The 13768-nt window shown below is 38.2% G+C and overlaps 1 protein-coding gene across 28 annotated transcripts in view; it reads right to left on the bottom strand.

The window, feature by feature from the left end:
• Positions 1-8354: 8354 nt before the first annotated feature.
• ptprsa (protein tyrosine phosphatase receptor type Sa) overlaps positions 8355-13768 on the bottom strand; it is a 207822-nt gene continuing 202408 nt past the window's right edge. For all 28 annotated transcript variants that reach the window (XM_084117266.1, XM_084117276.1, XM_084117265.1 and 25 more), the window contains 2 exons: positions 12211-12346; positions 8355-12095 (listed from right to left, as the gene is read on the bottom strand). In XM_084117266.1, coding sequence (XP_083973392.1) covers positions 12027-12095; positions 12211-12346 — 205 coding nt within the window. In that variant the 3' untranslated portion in view covers positions 8355-12026. The remainder of the gene's footprint in view (positions 12096-12210; positions 12347-13768) is intronic.

Raw genomic sequence — 13768 nt, 5'->3', positions numbered from 1 at the left:
GGCCAAGTTAAGAGCAGTTTTATAACTCATCTGAACTATCTCTCAGAGGGGTGAATGTGAACTGCAAACGGCATTTGAGTGTCTCCAGGGAAGGGCGGTATGATATATTCCAGGATTATTGTTCGCTTGCATCATACACTTTGATTATCCTCCAAGTTACATATGCTGCTTCTAAACAGCTTCTTATTTTTGGACTAGCGACATTAAACTAGCGATATTGGTGATTTCACTGGACGTTTACAAACATGCTCACAAAGAACACTTAAAATAATGCAACTGAAATCTAGTTTTAGGAGCGTAGAACTCGTAATTCATTAAAGGTGCTCTAAGTGATGTCATGCGTTTTTTAGGCTGAAACATTTTTTGTCACATACAGCAAACATCTCCTCACTATCCGCTAGCTGCCTGTCCCCTGAACACACTGTAAAAAAATGCGGTCTCTGTAGACAGCCCAGGCTCCACAAACGGCAACAAAAACAAACTGGCCCAGCCTGGACCACGAAACATAACAAACAGTGTTCCAGCCAATAACCGACAAGAATGATGTGGGGGTGGGGGGTTAGTGCGCAAGCACATGAAGTGTGGGGAGTGGAGGAGAGAGAAGCATGAAGAGGGAAGTTAGCTAGATGAGAGATGTCCTAGACAACGACACCGGCTAACGTCAGAATTATATTCTCTTGAATTTTGACATGGGCATATGGCCGACACACGACCAAAGAGACGATGTTCCAATGAACAAATAGCAAAGAAGAGGGAAAAGGAGAAGGAACGTGCGAAGTCCCGAATTTTCATCGGAAAAGCCTGTTTCAGGAAGCACGGAAGGGAGGGGGAGGGGGAGGGGGAGGGGGAGGGGAGGGGACAGGTTGAGGAGGAGCGAGGGTCGAGCTAGCCTCCGTTTTGTTTGACTACTTCGAACGTCAACAAGAAGTGACGTCACACAACATCGCTTAGAGCACCTTTAAAGTCGCCATCAAACGGAAGTTGCGCTAGTCTTTTCTTCCCTATTGTGACGTATACGAGTGAAGCGCTTCTGATACAAGAACAAATGTGGGCGGGGCTTGATTTTGTCTCTGGGGAATTGATTGGATCGTTGTGGTTTGCTATTGGTGGATCTCAAGTGAGTGACAGGTTAAAGCCCCGCCCTCGTCATCAGAGAAGAGAAGAGATGCTGCAACTTATTCTGATTCAAGATTACCAGGAACATGCATTTAAAACAATAATGATGTTCACTGATTAACTGAGTTCAAATTTGGTACCCCAAAGGAGACCATGAAGGGATACTCAACCCCAAAATGATTTGGTAACACTTTACAATAAGGTTCATTAGTTAACATTAGTTAACTGCATTAGTTAGCATGAACTAATAATGAACTGCACTACAACATTTATTAATCTTTGTTAATGTTAATTTCAACATTTACTAATACGTTATTAAAATCTTGTTAACATTAGTTAATGCACTGTGAACTAACATGAACAAACAACAGCTGTATTTTTTTTATTAACTAACAACAACAAATAGAGTAACAAATGTATTGCTCATGGTCATGTTAGTTAATACATTAACTAATGTTAACTAATGAACCTTATAGTAAAGTGTTACCAATTATTTTACATATAGAATGTTATATATTTATCGCTGTAAAGTGCAACAGTGAACCTGTAAGTTCGCATCACACTGGTTCCCTCAGCAAAAACCCAATAGCATTTTTCAATCGGCTTTTGGTTTATTGCTGAAAATAAGCTGATCAACAAAAGTTCATGACTCTTACACCTTTTGCCCAACATGATAATCTTTTTTTAATGAATTTCGAAGCGTAAATTCAAGCGGCAGAAGTAAAAAGCTAGTAGGGGATATTACTAATGTTTTAGAATACATCTTGAGTGTGTGTTCACCACTGACTTTATTTCAGGCCAAAAAACCCATTGACTTCTGGACGACGGCACTCGATTTGCTAAAATGCTGAAATACATCATCCTTGGAGTCTTTACAAGTAAATTAATTTACATCCATTATATGAGAACTGAACTGCTGGACGATGACATCATGGTTTTCAGTGGCTATATATAGCTATGAACTAATAACTTTTTTACAACAAAAATGAACCATCACTGAACTTACTTAAGCTGGACTGTGACGCTATTTTCTTCTAGATACTAACTTTGTTGCATTATTTTCCTGTTATCTCTATGAAGCTGCTTTGAATCAATCTGTATTGTAAAAAACGTGCTATATAAATAATGTGACTTAAATTCAGCTATTTCTTTCTTTATCAGGCAGGTCCTCCAGCGCAGTGAACCCGTGTTAATAAGCCCCAGAAAACAACATCAGCCAGCACACCTGAATCCTAGCGCTCTGTCAGTCAAGTGGCAGTCATCTGCGGCTAACAAACAGACACGTTCTGCTTCATTTCACCCTGAATCAGTGCATTTCCATGTAATTAAATTAAAGGCCTGCTGCCATGCCCACCGGGCAGCTTGTCAAGCCGCCCCTTTAATTGGGCACGGGCACCTGCAGCGCAGATGCCAACACCTGATGCACACACCGGCACCCTGGCACACGGGTACAGATCAAGGTCACACACACCCACACACACACCCACACACACACACAAGGCTCCAGGAGAGAACAGCGTTAAGCATCAGGTGCCTTTAAGAGCAGCTCTCTCATCATTTAACCCAGAGTTACAGGCGCCCTTTATTTGAACTCCTACGGGAAGAATCACACGGCTCGATTCCAGACGGATCACAATAACAACATCCAAATCAACATGATGGAGATCTGGGAAACTGACCGAACGTTTTTAAACACTGTCTTAGTGTTATAATTCATCTGAAACTTTTATTATAGCCTACATGCAGTTTTATGAGCTCAGTCTACATGAAAAGGTCTACATTAATATTCAGCAATAAAACAAATATTGGCCTTCCTAAAATATACATGTTTCCATATTTAAACATTACATTTAGGCTATAATTTGTTGAATATATTTATGATGCCAAACTTACACATTTTCACCATTTAAAGTGTTACAAAGGGGTATTAGACTATACTATTGTAGGTAGCCTATTATTATACGCATTATATTAAATATTCATAAATTTTCTGTACAACCGCTCACAGGGACGCCATAATTCAAGAAGTTACTTGTAAACGCCGGTCTGTTTTATTATCATCATCAATTTCAGATAAAACCCTCTCTTAAAAACACACAAAATGCGGTTGGACTGTTTACATATCGCTCCAACGATGTGAAGACCAAAATATACATCGCAATTCCGCGTTCCGTTCTGTCTCGCATACGATTTGAGTGCAAGTTGTATTGCGCATGCGTCGGTCGCATCCATCCGCGCTCACGTTTAAATCGCGCTCACATTGTAAACCTGGATGAATCGAATCAAAATATTTCTCCAAAGAAAACATTCGTATAACCACAAAACTGGCACTGATGATCAGTAATTATTGCACAAACATTCCCAGACATGTTTAAGTGATTTATTCATCAATCAGCGCAGAGCCTCTAGCAATAAACTCCGACGAGACAGAATATGATCTACCAAATAAGGCTTCTGATGAATTCTGACCCCCGAACTGCTGAAGGAAATGCTTCCAAAAACGCATAATTGGAAGCTGAAATCAGTGTGCTGATGTGTGTGAAGATCTGAGCTCCTCAAAACACGTCATTGAGGAACTTCTTATCATGTTTAGCAGGAAGCTCAATCTGCAAACAGTTTGTTTCCCCTTTCTTTACAAGGAATCCTCCTCTTACCGCTTACGATCATGGTATTACGATCAATTTTCCTTTTTGGAAATATACCATGGTAGTAGGCCTACCATATTCTCTAGCCCTACTGCGAAAATACCATAGTCTATGTGAACATAATCATGGTATTCTTGGAAATATTATGTAAATATGGTAGGCTATTATATGGTATAGCGGCTGCCCCAGCTGAGAACCTTTTGCTAATGTTCTCTGAACGTTCAAAACTTTTTGTTTGTTATGCGAACGTTAAGAGAACATTCCGTTTGACCATTTTGTAAACATTATAGAATGTTACTTTGGAATGTTCTGTGTGAACGTTCTGAAACAAGCAGTAACATAAAAAAGAACATTAAACCAACTTAAAACGTTATATGAACGAAGTATAAAAAGAGATTATTTAAGACCATGGGCCTAACTCATATTGTTACTAGAAGAACGTTTGTTCAAGAACCTTGCAAACTTAAGTTATGAGGTAGTTTTTGACTGGTTCTTATCTACTGATTCACATGTGCATAGGCTATGTAAGTGACAATATCCATTCTTCTACATTGGCTTATCCCAGCATGCCTCAGAACGAAAGCAGGGAAACACACAGGATAGGTGGTAAGGCGGAATATAATTATATAATAATGAGAATAAAACAATATTATCTGTCAGTTGTCATGCAAATATATCACATAATGCCACCATATACTCAATCCTCTTAATCCACGGTAGTTTATGTAAAACCTGTGCAATATTAAATACAGTTGGACTAGAAACTCAGAAAGCAAGAAGCTAAACCACAAATAAGGAAAAACCTTATTTGTTACAGTAAGATTCTGTTTCTGACATTTCCACAGAATCCATTAACAGCCTGAGATCGTCTCAAGTCACATGATTGTTATTATGTCATATTTCATATTTATTATTTATTATAAAGAGCATCTTCAGTATCCAACATGTCCCTATATGGACCTGAAAGATCCTGGGCTTAGATCGCTTCCAGTGACTGTCACAAGAGGGCAGCACAGTGTCAAGCTAGTGAATAAAACCAAAATGATAAAATCCCCAGAGAGAGAGAGAGAGAGAGAGAGAGAGAGAGAGAGAGAGAGAGAGAGAGAGCAGAAATGGTTTATTCATCGCCGTGAGTAAAATTAAAACATTTGACACGTAAATGACTTCACAAAATCCCTAATCTTACTTTTTCACTTTAGCATCATAGCACACAGTGAAGCACAACACAACACAATACAATAGGCTAATTTAACTGAGGGCACAAAACAGAGAAAAACACTTAATCACCATAACGAGCAATTATAAAACGCACATTAATTGTTTGTTTAGCTTTGTTTCTAACTCTAAAACCTGCAAAGAGCAAAATGAACACACAATTAGCTTATAACACTAAATATCCTGGAATAACAAATTAAGGTTAGGCTGAAGCACGTGCGGTAGAAACTAGATTTTACCTGAGAAAAAGTAGAGCTTAAATCGCGACACTTTTGAGACATTTGAATGATGTACACGTTATTTCTGAATGTTCTCTGAACGTTTTTATTTAAATATATATGCAAATAAGGGAACATTCTATTTGATCATTTCAGCAACGTTAGCTAACGTTCTTAGTACGTTTCCGTTAGCTGGGTATTAGCGTTGGCACAAGATGGCAGGAACGTTTGAAATCATTTGTAAGTTATGAAAGATAATACGTTTGAAATAGTAGGCTATATTAGCCTGGGAAAACCCAGACAACTTCCGGCAAATTCAGATTTGCTCGAGAAGTAGTCTGGCAAAGAGCTCATTCAAGCCCATTTCCATGCCGTCGAAATCGCGGCACCAATCAGAAACGTTGAGGCGGGCTTTACACAATGACAATCGCTCTGATTGGTTTTAGGTCTATCCAATTGCGCCCAGAGGCATTTGAGCGTTGTCCATTCAACTTTTAAATGCATTATATTCAAATTGCAAACACATGAGGACAGTCTCCATGAAAGACCCACTGGCAGATGAACATGCTAGGCTACTACATTTCTCTCTGAAACGATAGGAAATTAAATTAGATTTAATAGAGGATTTTTTAACTGTGACACGATGATTGACAGGGCAGTTTAAGTGACAGGATGCACGCGACAGATCCGTCCGAAAAATATGACGAAGTAGTATGTCCTAAAGCTTGCCTACTTTTTTGCTACACATTCAAAAGTAAATACCTTTTCTTCAAAAAAAGAGTAGGCTACATACTTTTATGGCGTAGTGTAACTTAGGCAAATTGGGACGCAGCGTATCGCTTTTCACGATGACGATCGCTCTGATTGGATTAGGCATTTGAGCGACGTCCGTTGGTGACGCCCCTTTGGAAATGATTTGTCTATGGAGCTTTGCCAGACCATAACTCAGTTACTACTGAGAATGGTCTGGTTTTAACCAGGCTAAGGCTATATAACAAACACCCACAATAAGGTGATGGTTGGTTTAATGATAGTTGTTCCAGGACCAATAAAAGCAGTTGACCCATCATGTTTGGATAACGCCATGAAAGTGTTTTTGGGAACATATGTAGTTAAAAGAGCCCAGAAGCTCCGTATGCGAAACGGCTCGTGCCGCAGCCAGTCGTCCGTGAACAGTGATTATGAAGGGTTGCGTGCAATCTGTCAAATGGTCTCATTTGCATAATAAACTCGGAGAGCAGCCACTCTCCTCACGCCGAGATAAACCGTAAGTGTATTCAAGCGAATTTTCAGAAAGAATTCATTTGCTCCCCCAAAAAGGGCTCGGTTAAGGTCGCATGAGAATCGGATTAGCATAACAGAAAACTCAAACCTCCCGCTTTCTGTTACTGAGGTTGACTTCAAGCTGAATTCAGTAAATATGATCATAAGTAGCTATTCGCTCCAGAAACGTTGTGAAACATCTGTAATGGAGGTGATGGAAGCCCATTAGCCAATTTCCACCACATAATTATGAAATAAAAGTCAAAATTATGATATACTAAATCATATTTATGAGATGAAAAGTCGAAATTATGATATATAAAGTTAAAATTTTGACCAAAAAAAATAAAAAAAATAATATTTTTTTTTTTGACTTTGTATCTCTCAATTTCGACTTTTTATGTCATAACTCCTAGCAGGGACAATGTGGACAGATGATGTTCAAGATTAAGACTTACTTTAATACAGTCAAATTTCTAAAATATTTTTATTAATAAATCAGAAAAAGTAAATTTACATCTGTGAAAATAATTTTTATTTAAATAAAAACTGAAAAAGTGGCCTTCAGAGGGAATGAGTGATAATTGAATAAACTGGTGCACAATTAGCTAAAATTCTAGTGATAATTTCGACTCACGTTGAAGTATAAATGTTGCTGTTTTCCAAACTAGGCCTAATATAAAACTGTTTTTACCCACGTCTCAAGAATCAGTGCTCCGTTAATCCAAAAGAACTCAAGAAAACAAGGCATTGTTGTATCAAATGCATTTGAAAGAATTCAGCCTTGATTAGTTCCGAATACAAGTGCATTGAACAATTTCAAAGCAATTATTCTGAGCAAAATGCATTCTATCTTGTTCATCTCCCAAAGATGATGTCTGGCTCTTTCTCCAGGATTACTTTTCCATGCCTTGATTCAATTGATGCGCCATTTGTAGCTCAGCTCCGCCACGGGCGGCGGACGGTCCAATTTACTTCTTTCTCATTTATTAGAAATTTCCATGGCTTTTGGCTGCTCTGGTGCAAACGGCGCTTTGATGGGCTCCCGAGGAACAGTGCTAATGAGTTAGATGAGTGACGAGAAAAGCAATTAGCCCTGGATCCCCTTCACCTTCTCTTTTGAATCGTCTAGTAAAATTACGATTCTTAGTGCCGGTTCACACAGAACATGCTTTCTGGTTAAAAATGCGAGACGCAAGGCAGTGGAATAATAAAAAAATAATAATAAAAAAGTTGAATTCTGTTTTAATTCATGTTGAACAAACCATTTTTTGCTCTCTCGACTCGACCGTCTTCAGAAAAGGGATAGAACATAGCATCAAGGTTCAAGCCTGTGGCATTTGCTGACTGACGTGATATTAACATAAACCGGCACAATACAAATCTATGATGAAGTAAAAGATCATTCATTCTTGACTTTGCAAAATAACACATCTAGAACATGAAATGAACTTAGTTGTTCTGATCACCACCTCAACTGACTAATTATGCATATAATTGGACGTAAAAACAATTAAGCGAGTGTTTTATTTAGTGTTTTAATGCCAATCTACATGTCATTTACATCCTGGGGTCGTCATGTTAAACTTGTGAGCCGCGGGTGGCAAAATGCATCGAGATGAGATGAGATGTTAGATTATGAAGCATGTTGAGCTTATGGATGTGTTTATGATTCAGGTATCAGGCCAGATTGTGAAATAATTGATTGTTCTGTTGAGATGCCATGTGCGATGACAGCTGATTGGTCCTCGTATATGCAATTTAATTTCGCCATCTGCCTTGTCAAACCGAGCTAATGAAATTCTAATGATCTTGTGGAAATGTAACACAAACATGTTGCTAGATGTGACTTAACATTAACTGAGTGTTTCCAGACGAAATATGAGGCACACCATCGTTTTCAGACAACAGTTCTTTAATACAAAGTCAACATATCTACATACACAGTGGTTTCAAACCAGTTATTGTGTCCGTCAGAAGTAACAGTTTGAAAGCGATAGCACTTGGCCTTCGTACAAAGAAAACTATTTTCACGTTCGAGTTTGGCTTTTTTTTTTCTTCTATTTTTGTTGGCCATGGTATTAATACGTTCACTTTTGAATATTGGTTCTTCGTTATTTGCACGCTAATCAATTTATACGTTTGGCTCCCGTTGTCAAAAGGTCCAACGTCCTTTGCGTCAGGGCAAACTTCTGAGCACCTCTGCCGTCGTAGATGTTGGAGATCAGTCCGATAAGTCCAATCGTACGAGTGTCCATCGCGTTCTCCCTCCCGAGGAAAAGTTCGTTTAGAAACACACAAAACTCCCAACAGTTTAAAAGGCAGCGTTGAAATTTCCAAGTTCTCTCGTACTTTGTCCCTTAACGGAAAATCCTCAGAGTAAAAAAAACCCAAATGAACGAAACATGGCATGCATCTGTAAACTTCTAGAGCTTTGCAATGAACTACCAATTTAAATAAAAGATGGAGCACAGAGGCAGTGGTGAGAGAGGGCGTGTCTTTATACTAGCGATAATGACGTGAAGCTAATCACCAAACACGCTACCAATTCAAGGCAATTCGCTCTCGCTGTTCATATGGCATTTTATAGGCACTGGGCACACTAGCCCTTCTTCATCCGAATCTCACTCAAAATGAGAAAAACACAAAATGATTACTGCTTTAGGCTTAAAACGGGATTCATTTTGAGGTGAATCTCATGAAACATTTCAATGAGAAATTATATCTTGCTTGGAGAAAGCCAAGTCTATTTTTGAGACCAGTAGGATCCAGTAAGTCTTATTGGAGAAGGAGAAGCGTTGTGATTTCTCTCACCACTGGACTGCAGTGTGTGGAGGCTAAGATAAGAATAAAAAGTGAAGAGTTGGGAAAAAAAAAATTAATGAACAAATGGATCAGGAAAAAAAAAAGAGGAATGAAGGGAAGAGAGATAAACAGAGCTGTTAGCGTGAGACAAAGCTTCTTTCAAAACTGTGGAAGGTTTCCATTAGCATAAACTTTTTTTTTGTTTGTTTGTTTATCTCAGTATTGTTCAAAGACATAAATCTTGTGGGTCAAATTATACAAATACATATAATATATATTTGTTTATTTACAGGCATTATATTTAGGATCATAGTTGATATCTAACAAACGATCGAACATTTGGTGGTTTGAAAAAAGTAAAAAAACAAAACAAAAGATGCCAAAGAATGAAAGCTTTCACAACGATGGGTTGTAACAAAATTTGATTTTTTTAAAAAGTTTTTTAGTAAAATTTGGAAAGTACAGTTTATTTTTTTGTTCAATTCAATATTTAGCAAACCAGTTCTACATCTTTTATAAAAGTAATACTTCAGTTAATACTAGTACTATTGATGAATAACAATAGAATTGAAATCGTAATCCATCCTTCATTATTAGGCAACAGGAAGTCAAAGTTCTCCCACGCAATGATTTATGGGAAATCTCTGCATTTCTGAAAATGCATTTCCCAAACTCTTTTAAGAAATAAAAACAAAGAAACAACAACAACAAAAAAACAAAAAAAATCAATAAAAAGTCATTCATGATTTCATACACGCAATAATTTCATGGTGGTATAAAAATGAGTGCCCACTTCACAACAGAAAAAAGGCTATTCATATGAAGATTTGGATACATCTTTATATTCTGCATTTAAATATATTGTGAGTGTGTATGTATACATTCATGTCCCATTCGTCTATGTATACATGCACACAAACACATCTCACGTAGCATTTCTACAGTGAAAAAATAGAATGTCTTTTAACATAATATGAGCAAAATGAGCATTATTTTTCTTGCTAATTAAAAAAAATGAGTACGGTATCTTTGTTAAAAAAAACATTAAACCAAGAAATAAATCAAAAGTTTGTTAAGTAAGGAGATAATAGTCAAAATAATACAACAGTAATGTATTTTCTTTTCCCTATGATGTTACAAGAATAAGGCTTTTTGGAAATAAGATTACACACGGCTCCTTTCATTCTCTCACCAATCAGAACACTCCAAGTTCAAGCATTCTCCAGAACAACCAATCAGCTCTGACTGCGGAGAGGAGACCCCTCCCCCTCATACGCATATGCATGAGCGCGTAAAACAGTCCCACCTACAACAACAGATTCACAAGATAGTTGTACCGCAATTTCATGACGCAAATACAAGCCCGTTTCTTGCTCTTCGTTAGCCAAAATCCATTGAAGAATCACCTCCCCAAAAAGAAATCCCAAAGTAACCAGGAATGGGTCGTTTTGATGACGATGGTGATGATAAAATAAAGTTGCGTCTCATCCTGGGCGAGCGTTGGGGCATAAGGAAATGGATTGAGAGGTGGGACCAACACACGTAATCTCACTATCGCACACTTCCATCCGTTAAATCGGACTCTTCACATGTACACGTACAGCATAATGGAGCGAAAGCAGCATGTTTGGTATCAAGAGCAAAACGAAACCAAAAAAACACAGTTGTAAGATAAAAAGTTGGTTGAAACGATGGCAATGAACGTTGTTCACTGGGGACGTACAAGATGTAGCCACGCATCCCCTATCCGGTGCGCCAAACACATGGTGTACGTCAACGGAGAGACCAGTCACGGTTGTAGTTGCCAAAGAAACTAGAGACTTCAGTGGTGGTTCCTCTGCTCCTAATCTCCATTTGACCCAATAGTTCAAGCTCCCATTGGCTCTCAAGACGACGGACATGGAGCTACATTGGTAGAAAAGTTTGCTAGCATGTCCTTGAATGCACTAAAGAAACGGATGCGTTTACGGGATGCGATTAGGTTTCAACCATTTCCTTGAATGCCTCAAGACGTGTTTGGCGACTCTTGTCAGCTCCAGTGGTTTCAAAAGGAGGGTTTACTTTCTCAAGTGGATGAAGGGTTCGCCTCGAATTGCTCTAAAGTGGCTCCCAATTTTGTCCGAATGGCAACATGTCACAAGGAGAGGCTTGAATCCAAGACGTGAGCGGCAAAATAAGTCTTGTTTGTACCATTCCTCCAACTTCTCCATTGAATACACCCTTGAAGACGTCACTGATGTCCACTGCTAGACTGACAGATGTCCGTTTTAGTAAACAAGGATTTCAGATGCCAACCAACCAACCAATTCCCCAACCATTTAGGTACTCATCATCTATCGGTGTTAGTTTATTTGTGGGCATGTAGAATCGCACCAACTTTTCCTTAATTTTCTGTCTTTTTGTTCACAGAGTTAGTTTGGAAAGAAACTATGTTTGTCCTCCACATCAGAACACTTGAGGTAAGGTTAGTGGTCCGACGCCGACATCATTCCCACCCTCCAGCCTGAGCCAAAACGTTTGGTTCCTCCATCATGAGCTTGGGACGTAGAAGTGTTTGGGATCCGTTTGCGCTTCTCCAGTGTTGCTGTCCGATTGGGGTTTCTCACGACATGTTTTGATTGGTTCCAAAAGACGATTCGTTGAAATATTTTTTAATGAATTTTGTATAGTTGTCATCGTTTCATGTTTTCAAGCAAGTTTTTATGGCTCAGGAGGCTGTTGGGGGGAGGGGGATTGTGGGGCAGGGGGGAACAAAAATGGCTTTTTACGTTGCATAGTGATCAAAACTTCCAAGGTACTCCAGAGCCGCCTGATAGCAAAACTGGTACTCGTCCTGTGGAGGAAAACGCAGAGACGTCAGCATCAACGCTCGCTATAACTTCGAATCGCCAGCCATTCGGCTATTAAACAAGGCGATCTGCGTTAAAACAGAAGCTTTAGACTCTCACCTCTGTTTGCACCATTGCTGGCCGTTGCGTTCTCAACATTTTGACCGTTTGGAAGATGTCCACCACACCCTCGTAACGCATTCGCTCCAGCACGATGCTTAGCGTGATGAAGACCCCGGTCCGTCCCACACCGGCACTGCGTTGAGGAAAACATGTATAGTTTCTTAATGTAACTGCTAATATCTTTCTGAAAGGTAATCATCGGCGTCAAACAGTATGTTGTCACATGAGAAATATTTTCTGCAAAAATCATTTTCATTATCGGTTTTCCAGTGGAAATATCATTGAAACAAGATGCATTTACTAACAAACATAACATTTGAATTGTGTTTATTTATTTTTCTTATTTTCTTATCCTACTATTGATTTATCTTATTTTAGGTGCAAATATGTGTTTGGAACGGGACAATTTTTGGTTACACTTTATCTTAAGGTGGCGTAGTTACATTGTACTTAATCAAATAAGTACTGAGCAATATTGATTAATTACGTGTACTTACTATAGAGTTGTGGTTAGGGTTTGGCTTAGGGTTAGTTACTTGTAACTATGCACAATTTACTGTTATTACTATAGTAAGTACATGTAGTAATGTGTAACTACGTCACCTTAAGATAAAGTGTTGCACTATTTAAAAAAAATTAATAATATGTGAAATAGTATGCAGTATTGTTGTCACATGACCTCACTAAATTGCATCCAGTTAAGATATCAGAAATATATATTTTTGTGCTTTTAATCAAATTTTTAAACATAATTAAATAATAAATAAAATGAATAATGATACAAATAAATACACAATAAATAACAAATAATAAATAAGGAAATTTGAAAAATAAAAAAATAAAACAAAATACTTGTAAAATAGTAACAGCAGAAATAAATAATTTTTTGACTTTTATATACTTTTTTTAAATTATCTATAAATAAACACAAATAATAAGTAAAAATAATACAATAACAATAATAAATAAATATAAGTAAATTTGAAAAACAAAACAATGTAAGTAAAAAATATAAGTAAATTTGGTCACATAATAAATAAGGGAGATTTTATAAAAGTCCATTCATTTGTCACACAGGAAGTGCATTGTGGGATACAGATATTGCATATATATATATATGGCATGCTACATTATTTCAAGAGTTCACCTTATCGCCATCTACATAAACAGCAGAGCGATAGAATAAATCACCGGCGTTTGGTGTGAACGAGCGCACGCATGCTAAGCTGCTCTCGCTGTGACAGCGCTTGAAATAGGAGGCGTCCTAAGTCTGATTTTTCAAGGCTGCCTTCATAAGCTGCTTTGGCACCGAGCGATTTCACCAAGCCAACAATAATTGAGATGACAACGGGCTTATTTTTCCCTTTGCCTCCACTTTGGCAAGATTGAAAGTGACAAAATGGCTTGGAAAAGTGGGGAGGGAGGCCGAGCGACTACGGAGCCAATCACAGCGCGGCGTTGTGGTGACGCATGAGTTCGGGAATCTAATGAAATGCCAGTTTGGACTCCCACGACAGTGACTGTCAGGAAAACAAAATGCTTTTGACGGTCCTGT

This window comes from Abramis brama (genome assembly GCF_963993115.1).
Source record: "Abramis brama genome assembly, chromosome: 6".
Classification (NCBI taxonomy): domain Eukaryota; kingdom Metazoa; phylum Chordata; class Actinopteri; order Cypriniformes; family Leuciscidae; genus Abramis; species Abramis brama.
This window is presented reverse-complemented; position numbering and strand designations above follow the sequence as displayed.